At 51.8% G+C, this 18004-nt stretch overlaps 2 protein-coding genes across 3 annotated transcripts in view; both read right to left on the bottom strand.

Moving 5' to 3' along the window:
• FXYD6 (FXYD domain containing ion transport regulator 6) overlaps window positions 1–8544 on the bottom strand; it is a 38819-nt gene extending 30275 nt beyond the window's left edge. For both annotated transcript variants that reach the window (XM_045283556.1, XM_045283557.1), the window contains exon 1: window positions 8473–8544. The gene's annotated coding sequence lies outside the window, so the exon portion shown is untranslated. The remainder of the gene's footprint in view (window positions 1–8472) is intronic.
• TMPRSS13 (transmembrane serine protease 13) overlaps window positions 1–18004 on the bottom strand; it is a 113340-nt gene that overhangs the window by 6126 nt on the left and 89210 nt on the right. Inside the window, exon 13 of the mRNA XM_004712850.2 lies at window positions 8473–8795. Within this exon, the coding sequence (XP_004712907.1) occupies window positions 8473–8795 (323 nt within the window). The remainder of the gene's footprint in view (window positions 1–8472; window positions 8796–18004) is intronic.

Genomic DNA, 18004 nt, shown 5'->3' with positions numbered 1-18004 from the left:
ATTTCAGTGACTGATACTGTATCAGTCTGGATTCCTTCATTGTAACCAATGTAAGCTCTTGATAACAGCAAACTGTGTGTGTGTGGGGGGGGGGGGGGGGACGGGACACATACAGGAATGCTATAAGATCCTCTCAATGTTTGGGTGAATCTAAAACTGTTCTAAAGATAAGTCTACCAGTAAAATATCTTCAAGCTTTTTAATCCATTTTGAAAAGTAGTCCCCACCCCACCCCACTCCAGCACTCATGCCTCCGCCCCACCCTCCTGGCAGGCAGTGCAGCCTGCGTGGACATTTGCTGGCTCACAGCATTTGGTGCCTCTGTGGTTCAGAACCACTGAGTGGACCGCTCCCCAAAGGCTTTTAGACTGCCTTTGCAGACAAGCCCTTTGAGGCCACAGAAGGCCAGCTTTGGATGTGGGGCCTCTGGAGGAGTAGCAGCCAGGTCCCTCAATTTGCATGTTAAATGCCCATCAAAGAAACAATTAAATGTTGATTCTTCTGCTCCACAGCCTCAATTAAAGCCTTACAAAGTTCCAGAGAAATGGCAGGGGCTGGGGAATGTGTTGCTGAATTTCCCATACTGCACATAGGTTACACACTGGATTGCTAACCACAAGGTGGGCTCCTTGGGAGAAAGAAAAGGCCCTCTACCTCTCCACCCCCACCCCGGTAAAGAGCCACAGTCTCAGAAAACCATGTGGGCAGTTCTACCCTGTCCTACAGGGTTGCTGAGTCTGCCCCCAAAGGCTGCTGGGCACTTTGTGAGCAGGGCAAGGGCACCTCTGCCCCAGATCATCCTGCTGGTTCCTCTCAAGCATGACAGGACCTCTCCCAGTGGCCCAGCTGGGATTCTAGAGGGGGGACCATTGAAGGCTGCCAGTTTAGGAGGTGAATCCGTTCCCCATGATTCAAAGTTGTCTTCCTAGAGCCCAGCCCCCATCCAATCTTAAGCTGGCTGCTCACACACAGGTGGGGCAGGCGAACAGACCTCCTTCATTCTACGGCGAGAGACTGGTCCAATCCTGAATCCCTTCATCTTTGGTGGAAGAGAAGCACAATCAAAGGAAGGAAAAGGGAAAGGAAAGAAAGAACTGACCGTGAACAGAGAAAGGAAGCCGGTCTGGGTTCTAGAAGCCTCCCTAGAAAGGCCCCAAGTTGGCCCAGCCCTGCAGTCCCCCAAGCGTTGTCACTGCCGGCTTCAATCGTCTTCAAAGTGCTATCCCTGCCAACAGCCCAGGGCTTCTCTTAGCAACCCCGAGGCACACAAGGCAGTACTGTTGGGCCCACAGGGCAGAAACAGCAGCATGTGCCCACACCAGTGGCATGAGCTGTCCAGAGTGAGTTAGGGGCTGGAGTTAGGCTCCAGTCTGCTGGCCCAGGACTTAGGACCTGTGCCCCTGAAGAGTTTTCTCTCTGATTCCAGAGAGTCTGGGTTGAGCACTGATCAGAAGCCACAGGCTGGCCCGCCGCAGGCTGGGCAAGCAAAAGACTGGCAAGGCAGTGATGGGCTCACCGGCTCTGCCCGCCTGCTGACAAAGGCCCATTCAAGAAAGGAAAGACCAGCACAGAAGCATAGACCCAGAGTGTGTATGGCCGGGGGCCCAGAGGTGTGCTGGCACCACCCTGCCCACAGGCTGGCCTCAGTGGCATGGTGTTAGGCTGACCTGTTCCACTGTCAGTGAGCAAAAGCCCACTTCCTTTAGAGCTCAGCCCAAGCAGCCACCAGCCCTCTGCATACATTCCACACCATCTCCCTCGGGGCAGGGGCTGAGTCCAGACTGTGGGCTGGGCACCTAGATACATGGATTCCCAATGGAAGAACAACACAGAAGAATCCAAGCTCACTGCCATCGAGCTGCTTCCAACTCAAAGCAACCCTGAGGAAGGTTTCTGAGGCTGTACATCTTCAGGGAAGCAGAGAGCCTCATCTTTCTCCTTTAAAGCGGCTAGTAGGTTTGAACTACCGACTTTGGGGTTAGCAGTCCAATGCTGACTGGACAGCACCACCAGGACTGGGAGGGCAGGGATTAGTCAACCCTGTTTGTCCCTGTTCCCGGAAACACATCGTCCTCCCCCTTCCTGTCACCTGCCTGGTTCTCACAGAGCAAGCCCCACTGCTTCCTATATCTGGCCATTACTAATGTTCCTATGTCTGGTCTTTACTAATGAGCATGTTCCTCCATCTGACTGGACGTTCCATGGGGCGGACGTGCACACCGAGCACCTTTGTCCTCAGTACTTAGCACAGGAATTGCCCAGCTTGGGCTGGGGGGTGAAGGAGCGGCAGCCAATGCAGACTCGGCCTCAGTGTGATGGGAGTTCAGAAGCATCCCACTGGCTGCAGGGACTCGTAGATCGTTCTCTGTACCCCCTTTCCCCTCATTTCTGCTCTGTCAGACACCAACCACCAAAATGCCATTGTGAACCAGCCTCCCTCCTTGGCGTCAGTTCTTGAGCCCCTTCTAGGCCTGAGGGGCCAAAGCCTTGGCTTTTAGACACTGCCCAAAAGAATGGGCAGGCGAGGGGATGGTAGGAATGAATACACCCAACGGCAGTGATGTGTTGTAAGCCCAGCAATGGACACTGCTCTGAGGATCAAGCGGTCTTTCAACAGCTGCTGGTGGGTAGGACTATGCCCAATATGCCCCTCCACACAGGCCCGTGTTGTCAAAACCATGCCAGCCACTACAGGGGAATGATGCAAGGGGACTTCCAAAAGTTCACGGAAAAACGAAATTACAAGGCAATGGAATCTACCCATGCATTTTTTTGAAGCCCTTTCCTGTGGGCATAAGACAGACCTTGCCTTTGGAGTGAGATAAGGCAGGAGGTGTGCACACAAACGCGGGCTCAGTGGGATATGCTTGCTGAGGATGGGATCCACAGAACATTCAGGGATCAGGGGAGAAGTGTGCACTCGTGGGGTTTTAGGAAAAGCTTCTTGGAAGAAGCAGCATTTACGAAGAGCAGGGAAGGCTGAGGAGGAGCCCACCTGCCAGCAGTTACGGAAAGCCCACTTCCTCTTCAAAGCCGAGTCTCCTGTTACTCACAGCCAGGTGAGGATGATGGTACTATTCCATTACTGTTAACAAGCCACTACTAGGAGCCCTGGTGGCACCGTGGTTACACGTTGGGCTGCTAACCGCAGGGTCAGTAGTTCAAAACCACCTACTGCTCCGAGGGAGAAAGATGGGCTTTCTACTTCCATTAAGAGTTGCTATCGCAGGAACCCACAGGGCTGCTGGGTTTTTTAAATATGATGATTATAAGTAATGTTGACTATGTACCAGTGTGTGTCAGGGACCACGCTAAGCACTTTACATCGCTCAGTCCTCATGCTCATTAACACGTGAGGAAGCTGAGGCCCAGAAAAGGAAAGGACACAGAAAGTAGAGGAAGCCAGATTAGAACCCAGGTTTACCTGTCTCTGAACTCTGCCACCGTCTGCCTACCCTGCAAGGGAGCAGTGCCTGAGCACAGCCAACCCTCCTGCCAGCGAGGCAGTTCTGTAGGACACAGCAACCCTGCTCTCCAAGAGGCTGTCTGAGACTGTAGCTCCTTACAGAAGCAGAGCGCCTCATCTTTCTCCCAAGGAGCGTTTGTTGGGTTTGAACTACCAACATTGCAGTTAGCTGCCCGATGCTTAACCCATTGATGCCAACTCACCGTGGCCCTACAGGACAGGGTAGAACTGCCCCTGTGGGTTCCTGAGACTGTGACTCTTTACAGGAGTAGAAAGCTTCATCTTTCTGCCTCGGAGCGGCTGGTGGTTTCAAACTGCTGACCTTGCAGTTAGCAGCCCAATGTGTAACCACTATACCACCAGGGCCCCTTGAGCACAGGCAGAGGGTAGGAAAACAAAGACTGCAATGACCACAGGAGAAGGTAGCTGAAAAGGAAGGTCCATGCAGCCAGATTTCAGAGCTCTGGGTGTTCCTCGCAGGCACCCATCCTGATTCGCAGGCCGTGGTGAGCCCCAAACTCCTGCCATCACAGTGAGGTGCAGAGCAGAAGTGCCCCACAGGGTTTCCAAGGCTGCACGTCTTTATGGAAACAGGCTACCTCATCTTACTCCCACAGAGTGACTGGTGCGTTCAAACTCTGAACCTTTTAGTTAGTAGTCAGGCTCTTGACCATCTTGTGGAGAACCAGGGGTGGAGTCTGAGGCAAGGGGGGGCATGGCTGGACCTGGGAGCTTGGCGCTGAGAGGATGGATGCTGGGGGACCAGCCCAATGGTCTGAGGGACAGTACGAGGGGGAGGGCCTACGGCTGAGTGCGATGTGAAGGTGTGGGAGCCTGGGAGCAGGTGCCTGCCTGCCAGATGAGGTATGTGTGAAAAATGGGGCGCGAGTGCAGGCTGAGTGCACAGACAGGGGGGTTCCTGATGAAGAGGCCAAAGGGCCTTCCTGGTGGGGGTGGAGCTTCCAGCCCTGATCCCAAGGGAGCTGTGGACATGAGGGCAGCAGGGAGACAGGGCAGCTCAACTCTCTCAGCAGGAAGGCTCCAACGGGAGGCCCCGGGCCTGGCACAAAGGAGAGACTAGTCAGTATTTACGGAAAGGATGAATGCTGGGTTGGAGGCCTGGCATCTCAACTAAGTTTGGCTCTGCCCTCCAGCGGGGTGGAGCTGGACAGTAACTGTGAGACTACCACAGTCACCCCAGTGTGACACCTCTCCTGCTTGTTCCTCTCCATCCTGGCACCCCCACGGCCCCAGCCTTGTCCACGTGACCCCAGTCCCCTTCCTGGGCCTCCCGTTCCCAGCATAGGTTTGTAACAAGCTCGCATCTGTGTGTCCTCTAAGCTGGGGACATAGTTTCCCAGGTCAGGGCCTCCCACCCATTCCAGAAGAGGAATGTGTTACAAAATTAGTTCCAAGTCTTTGTCCTGCTTTTCTGAGCTCTGAGCAAGGTGGCCGTGGGGGGACAGACAGCCAACACAGTCTACCTAGTTCCAGTTGACAGCTGGGCTGAATAGACAATGGCATACAAGAAGGACTAGGCCCCAGGCCATGGGGAAGAAACCCTGCTCTCAGCTTCTTGGGCTGTGTTACTTCTCAGCAGGAACCAGAGACCAGCCCATTTCCTGCTCAGTTCAGCTGTGGGCCACATATTTGGAAACAGTAAGAATAATTCCATACTTGGAGAGAAAAGGGAATCTTTCACGGCAGTATCAGACATAAACATCTGGAGCAAGAGTGTCTTAGAAATCATAGAGTTTAAAAGCCTCACTTGCCAGATGTGGACACTGAGGCCTAAAGTCCTGGTGGCCCAGATGCTAAGCACAAACTCCAGTCTGCTGGCCCAGGGACTTGCCAAAAAGGTTTGTGTGGAATGAACGCACTTGCCTTTCCACTAGAACCTGTCCCTGAGCCTCCCAGCCCAAATGCACTCTGCCTCCTGCAGGTGATGCCTTTCAAGTGTTAGTCGTCCCCCCCACCTCCCCAGCCCCTGCCCCAGGGCACTAGGGCAGGAGCTAATGAGTGTTAGTGTCCTAGGGGCCGCCTGGCATGGCCTGCCCTCCAGATGGCAGCAGACTAAATTCTGCAGTGCTAGGGGAGGGGAGAGTGTATGTTCTGATTAATGGGGGGTGGGGAGGGGTGGGTCTAGGCCGACTGACTTTCCAAAGGCCTGGGGTTCTGGAGAGCTTTTCCTCCCCCATCTCCTGGCCTCGGCACCCTCCAGCCTCACCTGCGGAGCAAACAGAAGGGTGTAGGTGTTCTGACAGTCTCTGTCCACTTTATAAGGAACATCTTGCTCTCCAGAGGGCTGATGGTCACACAGACAAGACTGTTATAGAACAGGCAGTGTAGGGTCCAAACCACTGGCCTCAGCCTCTACTGCCATGTGGCCTTTGAGCCTCAGTCTCCCCATCTACACTGTCCTGACTGTATGCTCTCTGAAAGCTCCTGGGGCTGTATTTCCCTCGTCCCCTTCATGTCTCTAGCACACAAAGCAATGAGCCTCAAGTCATTTCCAACTCATGCCGGCGGCCTCCGTATCAGAGTCGAACTGTGTGCTCCATCGGGTTCAATGTCTTGATTTTCCAGGAGGCCTGCCTGGTTAGCAGTCGAGTGCTTCCTTCAAAAGATTCTGTTGAAGATCATATGGAGACTGGAAGGAAATCTACCATCAGACCACCGCAGAAGTCTTGGGAGAGCACTGACCACGCAGGAGCCCTTGGCAAACACCCCTTCCTGTCTTAGATGTTGGATCTGGAGGCAGGACGATGTGCCTGGGGGAGAGTGGGTGCCCTCCACCCCAGATACAGCAGACAGCCCACTTCTACTGTGGTAGTTCACGGGGACCTCCGTATGGCTTTTTCTTCCTCCTCAGCCCTTCCCTCCCAGCGCCAGCCTTCCTTTCCTTGCTTTATGGATGCTCGCAGCTCCCCCTCCTCCCGGTACCCAATCATCCCGGGGGGCCTGGCTGAGTCTCTGTGAGGGAGGCTGGATTCCATCTAAGGGTCAGGAGCCGACACTGGCTGTCTCGGGATCAGGAAGGGAGGGAGCAATGCTGTTGTTGGACTCAGTTCCCACACAGGGGGCTTCTGTGTGACAGGAGGACACGAGGCCCAGGGCCGACCCGTCTGCACGGCTATCACTGTGCTTGGCCCATTGCATCTGGCAGCTATGGGGAGATTTCAAATTGGGTCCATGCCTGCTCCCTTGAGACTGGCACCTAGGGGAGGGTTTCCACTTTTGAGGGAGTCTACAAGCACCTTTTCCTCCAACTTCCTCTACAAGGCTCCCAAGAGATGTGCATCTACCCCTGTGCACCCAGAGCGCACAGAGGCAGGTAAGGCAGGAAACGCCCTCTGGCTTCAGCTTCGTCAGCCTGAAACCTGGTTAGAGGGAAGAAGAGGTGTGTGTTGAGGGAGAGGATGGATGATGTGTGTTATACTGGCAGTGTGTGAGAACACACAAGGAATGCTGTAGGCAGGAGTGTGTGTAGCATTGTGGGTGGTGTGAATGTGGGATGACGTATGTATATAGTGTTTGGATGTGTGTTCCGGGGGCATTGTATAAGTGGTGTGATCAGTGTGAGGTTGTGTTGATGGAGTGCATGTGTTAAGTAGAATGTGTGTGTGTGTGTGTGTGTGTGTAGGATTGTGTGAGGGTGTGTTTACAAAGTGTGGGTATTATGGTGTGCATGCATATGTGTGGGGGCGTGTGCAAGAGTGCGTTAGTGTGCGTGTGATGCACTGTGTATGTGTGTGGGGGTGGGTACAGGGCCAGAGCAGGTTAGGGTGAGAGCTGGAGAATCAGGGTCTCCAATGCAGAGAAGCCAGGACCACCGTTATCTAGGCAACCATATTGGGGGGAGGGGAGGGAAGGGGAGCTAGAGGTGAGGAATGGGCTAGAACAGGAGGGAGGCTGAGCCGTAAAGAGGCGTTGCCATGGCAACTGCCAGGCAGGTCACATGCAAAGGGCTAAGTTGCGGAAGCAGCCATACATACATACATACACATCCAGACACCAGCACTGCGAGGGCGGCTGGGCCCGAGTGGGGGCCCTCTCGGAGACTGAGTGGGGGCCCTCTCGGAGACTGAGTGGGCTGCCAACGTGAACACCCCGGCCCCGCCGGGGAGCACAAAGCCAAGGTGACAAAGGAGGTGGACACCGAGGCCACATTTGCAGCGCAGCCTCCAGCAGCCATAGCCCCCACACTGGCAGGCTGGCAGCAGGGGACAGGGCAGGGCAGGCTCGTTTTCTCTGGGGTGGCAGCTCCCTGCTCCCACCCTTCCGTGTGAGAAGACCGCGCTGCGCACCAACTCTCCATCGAAGCCCAAGGAGCCGGGCACAGTGGGGAGACAGGGCTCCTGCATTAGAGCCCGGCCTGCTGGGGCAGAGGGGGCAGACGGGGCATGGCGAGAATAGGGAATCCGGATGTCCCCATCCTCACCACCACTCCCTCAAAGAAAACAAGAGGGAAAACATGTCGTCGATCTGCCCGTCAAGCTTAAGTGCTGGCGCTCCAGTTCCCACCTCCGCGCCCTCTGCCCAGCCCCCGCCCCCAAAGCACCAACCCAGCGCTTCCCGCGTCGCCCTGCTCTCGTGCGTGCACACCCTCGCCCTCACACCATGCTCGCGCGCCCCGCTCAGCGGCCTCCAAGTAACAAAGGAAGGCCACCCTTCGGATAAAAACATGGTGGGAACCGCCCTTGTCATTCTCCCCAAACCACAGCCCCAACTCCAGCCCCAGCCAGGCGTTTCCTGCTTCTCCCTCCAGAGCGCCCCCGCCCCGCGTCCCTTCCAACGCCCACCCCCTTGTTTACACCCCCAAACTCGACTCCAGCTGCCGACGGAGGGGTCGGGGAGGCAGCTTCGCTCCCCAGGAAAGGGCCACCCGACACGCCTGCGGCCACGGACTACTGCTCCCCGCGCCCCCGGGGATCGGGTCCCGCCCGCGAGTCTCTGGCCATCCTTCCAAGAAGATGCCAGCTGGGCTCCCCTTCCCAGCTCCTTACCTGCGCAGGTCGACACTCCTCGGAGACGAACCCGCGAAGACGCGCCGAGTCCGGAGGCGCCGGGAGTGGCTGGGCTGGGGGCGGGCGGTGGGCGCGGCCTCCGCGGTTTCCCGCCTCCCGGCCTGGGGGCGCGGCCTGCGGCGCTAGGATCCCGTGGCCGCTTGGTCGTGTGCGTGCGTGCAGCCCCCTCCGGAGCTCGCGCGGCGGACGACGGCGCGAGGATGCTCTCCTAGGGCGGGAGGCTGGGGAGAAGCAACAGGAGGCCGGCTGCGAGGGCGCGCGGCGTGCGCCCGCCGGGGGTGCTGCTCGGGCCGCCTCTGGCGCTGCGGGAGGGAAGGGAGCGGGACGAACAGGACGCCGGGGCGGGCGTGTGTCTGCGAGAGAGTAAACGGGGGCCGCGGGGAGAAACCCGAGCGAATCGCCAGACACAGCACCCCACGTTAATAAGGGAGGAACGAACGGAAAGCATGAATGGCTATGTCGTAGGCGCGGGAGCCAGCTCTGGTGGTGGCTGTCATTTTCAGTGAAAGCCAGGTGGGGTGCTGGCGGCAAGGCCTTCGCGCCTCCCACAGCCCTCCCCCGACTCCCTTCCCAAGCCCTCCCCTCCCCTCTTTTCCAGACCAGGCTTCGTTCCAGCAGGGCTCGCGGCCCAGGGGCTCCTTGCGCCCGTCTTCCCAGAGTGTCCAAAGGCAAATTGTAATGTTCAGATTTCTATCTCAGGTCTGCAACTCCACCCGCGCCGCCGCCGTGGCCTAGGACGAATTACAGAACGCCCCTCTTGAACCTCAGTTTCCTTCTGTGCAAATGGCGATTAGAACCACTGGGCAGCTTGGCACCCGGCTCTGCTCGCAGCGAGCTCCCAGGAAACTGAGCTTATTAGGCCTCCAGTAGGAGGTCAGGCACAGGCAGAAACCTCCCGCAAGTGCGAGGCCTGGCCTGCCGTGTGGACGCCTGCACAGAGTGGAGATGTGGGGGAGAGGGAGGGAGGAGGAGGCAGTTGGGAAGACGCTGATTGCCCCAAGCCTGGGTAGGGCCCCAGGGACTTCCTTACAAACCCCAAACCTTGGGGTGGTGGGTACTTACTTATCAGAAGAGCCATGGATGATGATCAGGAGTCTCAACCCTGCCCCTGACACTCGCAGCCCAGAGCCTCAGATTTCTGATGTGTGACTTAAGGGAGACAGAAGGCTAAAGGCTCCTTTCAGCAATAACCCTGGGTGATTTAACTATTTTAATACAGGGTGGGTCTCAATACCCCAAATCACGAAATAGAAATGAATGAATACCCGGAGGATTTACACAGATTTGGAACCCATGAGGGACCATAAATGGCAGCTGAGCTTTCCCTAATAGGACAACTCTTTTGGGGTTCACTCTGGCTCGGTCTCAAATCCCTAGGTTCTGACTACGGCTGAAACGCTTCCACCAAAGCCAGCCTCAACCCTTGCTGGTCTGTTCCTTTGTCATTTCCTCAGTCAACTGGGGCTCGGTTACAACTGGCCTGTCCCCTTTCCATCTCCTCTCCTTGGGAGAGACAGGACCTCACCGCTTACTTGATCAGTGCCCTTGGGCTGGATCCTTTCCAGACCCCCTGATACCTACCATTTGGTGACCTCCCTGGGTGTCTAACAGAGTCCCTGTTGACAAGGACATGTAAAACCCAGCTTTGCAAGTCTATTTGAGAAAAGGACAGGCCAACGGAGTCGGAACACCAAAGCCAGGTCACCTGTTGGTACCAATCCCTTTCCTGCCAGAAAATGCTTTAGGGTTTGGCCACATTACTCCTAAGTCATGCTGCCTGTCGCTGCTGACCGGTGACAGGGTTAGTAGATAGAGAAGTCACATGCACATGAGCAACTGCCCTGGCCTCACATCTTCACATCCTACTCCAGGGCACTGCTGAAGGACTTAGGGATATTAGTGTCACAGACCAGCTTGTCTGAGGGTGAGTCACATCTCATTTCTAGGGGGAGAGGACATACATCTACCCTAGGGAAAAGGAAGGTGTTGGCAAAAGGAGGTCACCAGTTGTTACCATTCTCTCAGCACGTTGACTCATATGAGGGGCCTCTCTGTGCTGAGCCCCAGGCCAGACTCTCAGGCCCCCATGTTGTTGGTGAAGGCCTGGAAACCTAACGGGAAAGGGAGATATTCATCCAGGGATGCTCATCACATTATAACCTTATCAAAGGATCAAAGCCTTTGATGAGGGTGGAATTAAGCTATGGTTCTGAGCCTGGAGAATGTAGCTTGTGGGAAACAAGCTGAAGGGTCAGGAGCCATTAAGCATTAAGCAGGTGAGGTGAAGGAGCCAGGAGTTGGGGTGCCAGGCAGGGCTGAGAAATTATTTGACTCAGAATAAAGGATGCCCAGGCAAAGGCCCTGAGGCAGGAAGAAGCATGGGAGGTGTGTGTGTGTGTGGGGGGGGGACACCACAAAGGCCATTGAGCGAGGAGGCACGCTGGAGAAGGAAGCAGAGCAGGCCTGGTAGTACCTGCATGTTCCCAGCTGTGAATCCTCCAGGCAGTGGGGGGTCTGGGAGATAAAAGCTGGAGTGGGGAGAGGCTCACTCAGGTCCCTGCTGGGGGACCCGGCATGGCTGAGGAAAACAGCACACTCCCTGAGAAATGGGCCTAGGTCTTCTCTAGTGCTGGAGAGCTTCTCAGGGGTTCTTGTCGTTTTTCTAGAGGTCTAAGATACAAAGAGGTGGAAGTAGAGCAAGCTAGGACAGGAACCGCTCCTAACCTGTTCCCAAATTGGAGCCATGAAAAGATCTAGAATTCAGGATGTCAGCATCACTCTTAGGATAGAAGGAATTGCTCCACACTATTAGCTTGCACCCATCACTTGGCTGTCAGTTAGTTGTACAGAGATGGCTTGTATGTTGCTGTGGTGCTGGAACCAATGTCACTGGTATTTCACATGCCAGGCGGGTCACCCAAAGTGAACAGGTTTTAGGCAAGCTTCCAGGCTAAGAAAAGACCATGAAGAAGGACTCTGCTCCCCATTTTGGAGGAAGGAGTCGCTGAAAACCTTACCCGCAACTTGTAAATAATGTCAGATACTAAAGGCCTAATGAATGGAAACAGCACTTAGTCAGAGACAATGCAGGAGGATGGGCCCCTGTGGTCAGATGCACTTGAAATGTGGCTGAGGAGCAGTGGCTTTCTCTGAGTCCAGTTGACTGTGGTGATGTGAGTCTGGTAAAGCCTGTGGGAGTGGTGTCTTGGGATCTTCATTTGTTGATGGGGCCCGACTCAATGTAAAGAGAAGCGGCTGTGGAAGTCTGCTAATCAGGATTTGGAACGTGCAAAGTATAAATCTTGGGAAATTGGAAGTCATCAAAAATGAAATGGAACGCATGAAGATCAATATACTAGGCATTAGTGAGGATGGACTGGTCTTCGCCATTTTGAATCAGGAAATCATATGACTTACTCCGCTGGGAATGACACAATCAAGAGCAATGGCATGGCAATCATTGTTTAAAAAGGCTCTGTCCAATTCATCATGAAGTACAATGCTATCTCTGATAAAATTATATCTATCCACCATCAAAGAAGTCCAATCAATACAACTATTATTCAAATTTATGCACCAACCACAAAAGGCACTGATGAAGAAATGGGAGAATTCTACCACCGATTTCGGTCAGAAATTGATCAAACATGCAATCAAGATGCATTGATAATTATTGGCAAATGGAACACAAAAGTTGGAAGCAAAGAGGAAGGAACCGTAGTTGGAAAATATGGCTTTGGCGATAGAAATGAAGCTGGAGATCTCAAGATAGAATTTGCAAAACCAAAGACTTTTTCATAGCAAATACCTTTTTCAACAACTCAAAAGGCAACTATACACATGGCCTTCCCATAATGGAATACATAGAAATCAAATTGACGACAGCTGTGAGAAGACATGATGGAGAAGCTCAATATCAGCAACTAAAACTAGGCCAGAGGCCGACTGTGGAACAGACCATCAATTGCTCGTTTGTAAATTTAGGATAAAGCTGAAGAAAATTCAAACCAGTCCACAGGAGCCAAAATGTGACCTTGAGTCTATCCCAGGTGAATTTTGAAAACATCTCAATAATATATTTGACAGATTGAACCTGAATGACAAAAGACTTGATAAGCTGTGGGAGGACATGAAGAACGTCACTCATGAAGAAGCAATGGTCATTAAAAAGACAGGCAGAAAGAGAAGATCAACGTGAATGTCAGAAGAGACTCTGGAAGCTGTTTTCATCTTAGAGTAGCTAAAGCAAATGGGAGAAATGATGACGTTAAAGAGCTGAATGGAAAATTTCAAAGGGCAGCTCGAAAAGACAAAGCCAAATGTTACAATGAAATGTGCAAAGACCTAGAGATAGAAAACCAAAAGGGAAGAAGATGCTCAGCGTATCTTACAACAAGAAAAAATTCAAGCCTCGAGCTGTAATATTGAAAGATTCTATGGGTAAAATATGGAATGATGCAGGAAGCATCCAAAGAAGATGCAAAGAATACAATCACTGTGCCAAAAAGAGCTAGTCGACATTCCACCCTTTCAGGAGGTAGCAAATGAGCAAGGACCAATGGTGCTGACGCAGTAAGTTCAAACTGCACTGAAGGCATTAGCCAAAAACAAGGCTCCAGGAATTGATGGACTACCAATGGAAATGTTTCAACAAGCTGATGAAGCACTGGTAGCGCTCACTCATTTATGCCTGGAAATTTGGAAGACAGCTACTTGGCCAATTAACTGGAAGAGATCCATATTTTCACATTCCAGAGAAATGCAACCCAACAGGAAGCTCAAACTATAGAACAATATCACTGATAACACGCCAGTAAAATTTTGCTGAAGTTCTTCCAAGAATGGTTGCAGCAGGACATCGACAGGGAGCTGCCAGAAGTGCGGACAGGATCCAGAAGAGAATGTGGAACAAAGGCTATCATTGCTGATGTCAGATGGATCTTGGCTCAAAGCAGAGAATACCATAAAGCTGTTTACTTGTGTTTTATTGACTAAACTAAGGCATTCAACTGTGTGGATCCTAACAAACTATGGGTAACCTTGAGAAGAATGGGAATTCCAGAAGATTTCATTGTGCTCATGAGGAACTTGTACATGGATCCAGACGCAGTTGTGTGAACAGAACAAGGGAACGTTGTATGGTTTAAAGTCAGGAGGGTGTGCGTCAGGGTTGTATCCTCTCACCATACTTGTTCCATCGATATGGAAATCATCCAAGCTGAATTATATGAAGAAGAATGTGACAGCAGGAACGGAGGAAGACTTATTAACAACCTGCAGTGTGCAGATGACACAACCTTGCTTGCTGAAAATTAAGAAGACTAGAAGCCCTCGAGGTGAAGATCAAGGATTGCAGCTTTCAATATGGATTAGAACTGAATGTCAAGAAGACCCAAATCCTCCCAACTGAATCGATAGGTTATATCATGATAAATGGATAAAAGAATGACGTTGTCAAGGATTTTGTCTTGCTTGGATCCACAATCCATTGCTATCATGGAAGCTGCAGTCAAGAGATCAAATGATGAGTTACAGTAGGTAAATCTGCTGCACAAAACCTCTTTAGAGTATTGACAAGCAAGGACGTTGCTTTGAGGTCTAAGGTGTGCCTACCCAGGCCCAGTATTCTCCATTGCATCATAGGCATGTGAAAGTCGGATATTGAATAAAGAGGATCAAATAATAGATGTGTTTGAATTATGATACTTGAGGAGATGATTGAAAGGACCATGGACAAGGACAATCTGATCTATGTTGGAAGATGTACGGCCGGAGTGCTCGTTCGAGGCAAGGGTGACAAGACTTTGTCTTACGGACTTAGGACATGTTAAGAGAGACCAGGCACTGGAGGACACCGTGCTTGGTCAAGTGGAGGGGCAGCGAAGGAGAGAAAGGCCTCCATGGGGATGTATTGACACTGTGGCCGCAACAGTGACCTCCAGCACTGGAACATTGTGCGGGTGGGTCGGCAGTGTTTTGTCCTATTACGCATAAGGTTGCTAGGGGTTGAAACCAACTCCATAGCACCTGACAGCAACATAAGCTTGAACTTGAACTTGAACATAAGCTTGAACATAACTTAGAACTGAGTAGTTAACATTTTTATCTGGATAACACTTGGGCCCCTTGTACTGTGGCAAAACTAGCCCATCAACATCAGTGTCTGGGTTACACAGCCACCATCAGGAAGGAAAGGACTACCAGAGAAATTGCAGGAGAAAAGCCAAGAGTATCAGGGGATGCCACTTGCCCACCCCAGCAGGTAATGCCCCAAGGTGGATACTGAAAGCCATGGGGTGCAGGCTGCAAACCCTGAGTAGACCTCGCCAGACAGCCTGGCTGTCTGGCTTACCTCATTTCCCACTCATAAACTTTCACAGCCGTTCACACTCACTCTATTTGTACAAGAGCTCTGCGGGAGCAGTGGTTATGAGTTGGGCTGCTAACCGCCAGGTCTGTAGTTCGAAACCACCAGCTGCTCGGCAAGAGAAAGAGGGGCTTTCTGTTCCCACAAAGAATGACCGTCTCGGAAACTCATGGGGGCAGTTCTACCCTGCCCTACAGGGTCGCTAGGAGTCCTAGTCATGACTAGAAGTCGGCATCGACCTGATGGCAGTGAGTTTGGCTTTTGGTTTTTCATTTTGTATAGTCCCTGGGTGGTGCAAATGGGTAACAGGACCAGCTACTGACTGCAAGGCTGGAGGTTCACATCCACCTAATGGCACCTCAGAAGGAAGATCCAGTGATCTACTTCCAAAAATCCGACCACAGAAAACCCTAACACACTTCCACTTTGTGGCCTCATGAGTCGGACACAACTCGGCGACAAGCAGGTTTGCTTTGTGCATGTCTGAATGTATGTCTTAGCCCTTCAATCTATTGTTGAGTCCCCATGTCTAGGACAGAACTGTGTGTTTCTAATTCCTTATCTGCCTAGAACTTTTTTTTCACTTCCAAGCCACTCCTTGCTCCTGGACTCCTCCTTCCCTGGATTTTCTTCCTCAAACTCCTCCACTTCTCCCTCAACAACTGTACTGGGCCCTTTGTCACCTATTTGCAGGGTGATCCACAATCATGGCCTTAGGGCTGTTGACCTCCAAATCTCCAGCCTGGTCCTTGTACCAGAGACCCCGACAATTCACCTCCAGGAACTTAGCACTGCCTCCACCACCAAACTCCTCCCAGTTGCTTCCGTACCACGTCCTCCTTGGATTCATAAATAGCCCTGGCCCAACCTGGTTCCTGACCAAGAGAGCAGGTGCTGTTCTCACTCCACTCTCCACTGAGCTTTTGATCGCCATCTCTCTCTCTGCAGCCGCCTGCTTCTGCTCTGCGTGATCAGCTTCTCACTGAGCACTCTGCCTCAGTCTCCCCACCCTCACTCTATCCACTTTTGCTCCCTGAAGTTATCATCCACAACACAAATGAGATTAAAACTCTCAACAAGTTCACACCCGGCTTCTGAGCATGACTTTCACTCCGGACAACTTGACCCCCACCTGCCTTTCCTGATTTATCTCCAGACCCACACTCTGCCCTTCCTTCCCCAACCTTACCACCTTTGTCACTTCGGTCCTTGCAAATGCTGTGCCCCAGTCCAATAAGGCCCCTCCCAATTGTCTAAGTACCCTGCCTACTTTATTGTCCCTTATCCTTTGCTCTTACAGTTTTCTCTGCGTTAAACATTCTTCTAAAACTCCCATCTACTCTGTTGTTGGTCGGTGCTATCCGATCAGTTCCCACTCACAGAGAACTTAGCTAAAAAAACAAAACGCTGCCTGGTCCTGGCCCGTTTTATAACGATTGCTATGTTTGAACCCAGTTTTTCAGCTACTGTGTGATCCATCTCAGGAAGGGGCTTCCTCTTTTGTGGTGACCTCTACTTTACCAAGCACAGTGTCTTTCTCCAGGACCTGCTCCCTCCTGGTAACACACCAAAAGTATGAGAGATGAAGTCTCTCCATCCTGGCTTCTACGAAGCATTCTGACTACACTTCTAAGGCAGATTTTTTTTCAATCTATTCAATCTACTTCCCCCAAAATTCAAATGCATCGGTTCTTCTTTGGTTTTCCTTATTCATCGTCTGGCTTTCACACGCACATTAGGCAATCAAACCCACCATGGCTTGAATCGCCCGAGTCTTCAATGTGACACCTTTGCTTTTTAGCACTTTAAAAAGAGGTGCCGCGAAAAGCAGATTCAGCCAATGCAACACGTTGTTCAATTTCATGACAGCTGCTTTGCTCCCATGAGTGTGAATTGTGGTTCCGTGTAAAATGATGTCCTCGGCTTAACACGATGTTAAGGATCCCTGGTGTCACAGTGGTTAAGTGCTCGCCTGCTAACCAGTAGGTTGATGACCGAACCCAAGAGATGCTCCACTGGAGAAAGAAGCAAGAGTCTGCTTCCATAGAGCGTTATAGCCTCGGAAACCCAATGGGGCCGCTCTACCCTGCCCTATAGGATCGCTAGGACTTGGAATTTGACGTGATGGCACTGGGTTGGAGTTCGGGTATCAAGATGTTGCTTATTGGTCCAGTTGTGAGGATTTGGGCTTGCTTTACGTTGAGGTGTTCAGTGTATCTGCACTGACAATTGAAGTCTTTGATCTGCATCAGTAAGTGCTTCAAGTCCTCTTTGCTTGCAGCGAGCCAGGTTATGTCCTCTGCATGCCACAATAGAAGACTTTCTCCAGTCCCAGCATCACAAACTTCTTTGTGTAGTTCAACTTCTCGGGTTATTTGTTTAGCATACAAATGGAATAACTATGGTGGAAATTTAAACAACTGCCTCCTGATCTACGTACAGGTTCTGTGAAAGCACAAGGCAATGTCCTGGAATCCCCATTCTTTGACATGTGATCCATGATTTCTTGTGATGCCCATAGTGGACTACCTTGGCATACTTGGTGAAGCACAATCTTTCTGGTATTCTCTGGTTTCAGCCAAGATCCATCTGGCAACCTGGGCAATGATATTTCTCATTCCTGTCTTCTTCTGAATCCCACTTGAATTTCCGGTGGGTACTTGTTGATATACTGCTGCAAGGGTTTGCCTGAATTATCCTTAGCAACATTTTACTTGTGTGTGATGTTCATGATAATCATTCTTTAATTTCAGTTGGTCACCTTTCTTTGGAATGAGCACAAATATGGGCCTCTTCCAGTCTGTGGCCCTGGTAACTGTTTCCCAAATTTCTCAGCACAGACGAGTGAATGCTCCCCGTGTTGCATTTGTTAATACAAGGTGCTAATACATCTTGATGGGTATTCTGTCACTCCCTAGAGCAGGGGTCCTCAAACTACGGCCTGTGGGCCACCTGCGGCCCGCCAAGGACATTTATCCAGCCCACTGGGCACTTTTGCCCCGTTTGTTTTTTTACTTCAAAATAAGATATGTGCAGTGTGCATAGGAATTTGTTCATCGTTTTTTAATGAACTATAGTCTGGCCCTCCAACGGGTCTGAGGGACAGTGAACTGGCCCCCTGTTTGAAAAGTATGAGGACCCCTG

The sequence above is a fragment of the Echinops telfairi genome, unplaced genomic scaffold (genome assembly GCF_000313985.2).
Source record: "Echinops telfairi isolate 266 unplaced genomic scaffold, ASM31398v2 ScPeMD7_7463;HRSCAF=8501, whole genome shotgun sequence".
Classification (NCBI taxonomy): domain Eukaryota; kingdom Metazoa; phylum Chordata; class Mammalia; order Afrosoricida; family Tenrecidae; genus Echinops; species Echinops telfairi.
Note: the sequence above shows the minus strand (reverse complement) of the source record. Positions and strands in the feature narration are given on the sequence as shown.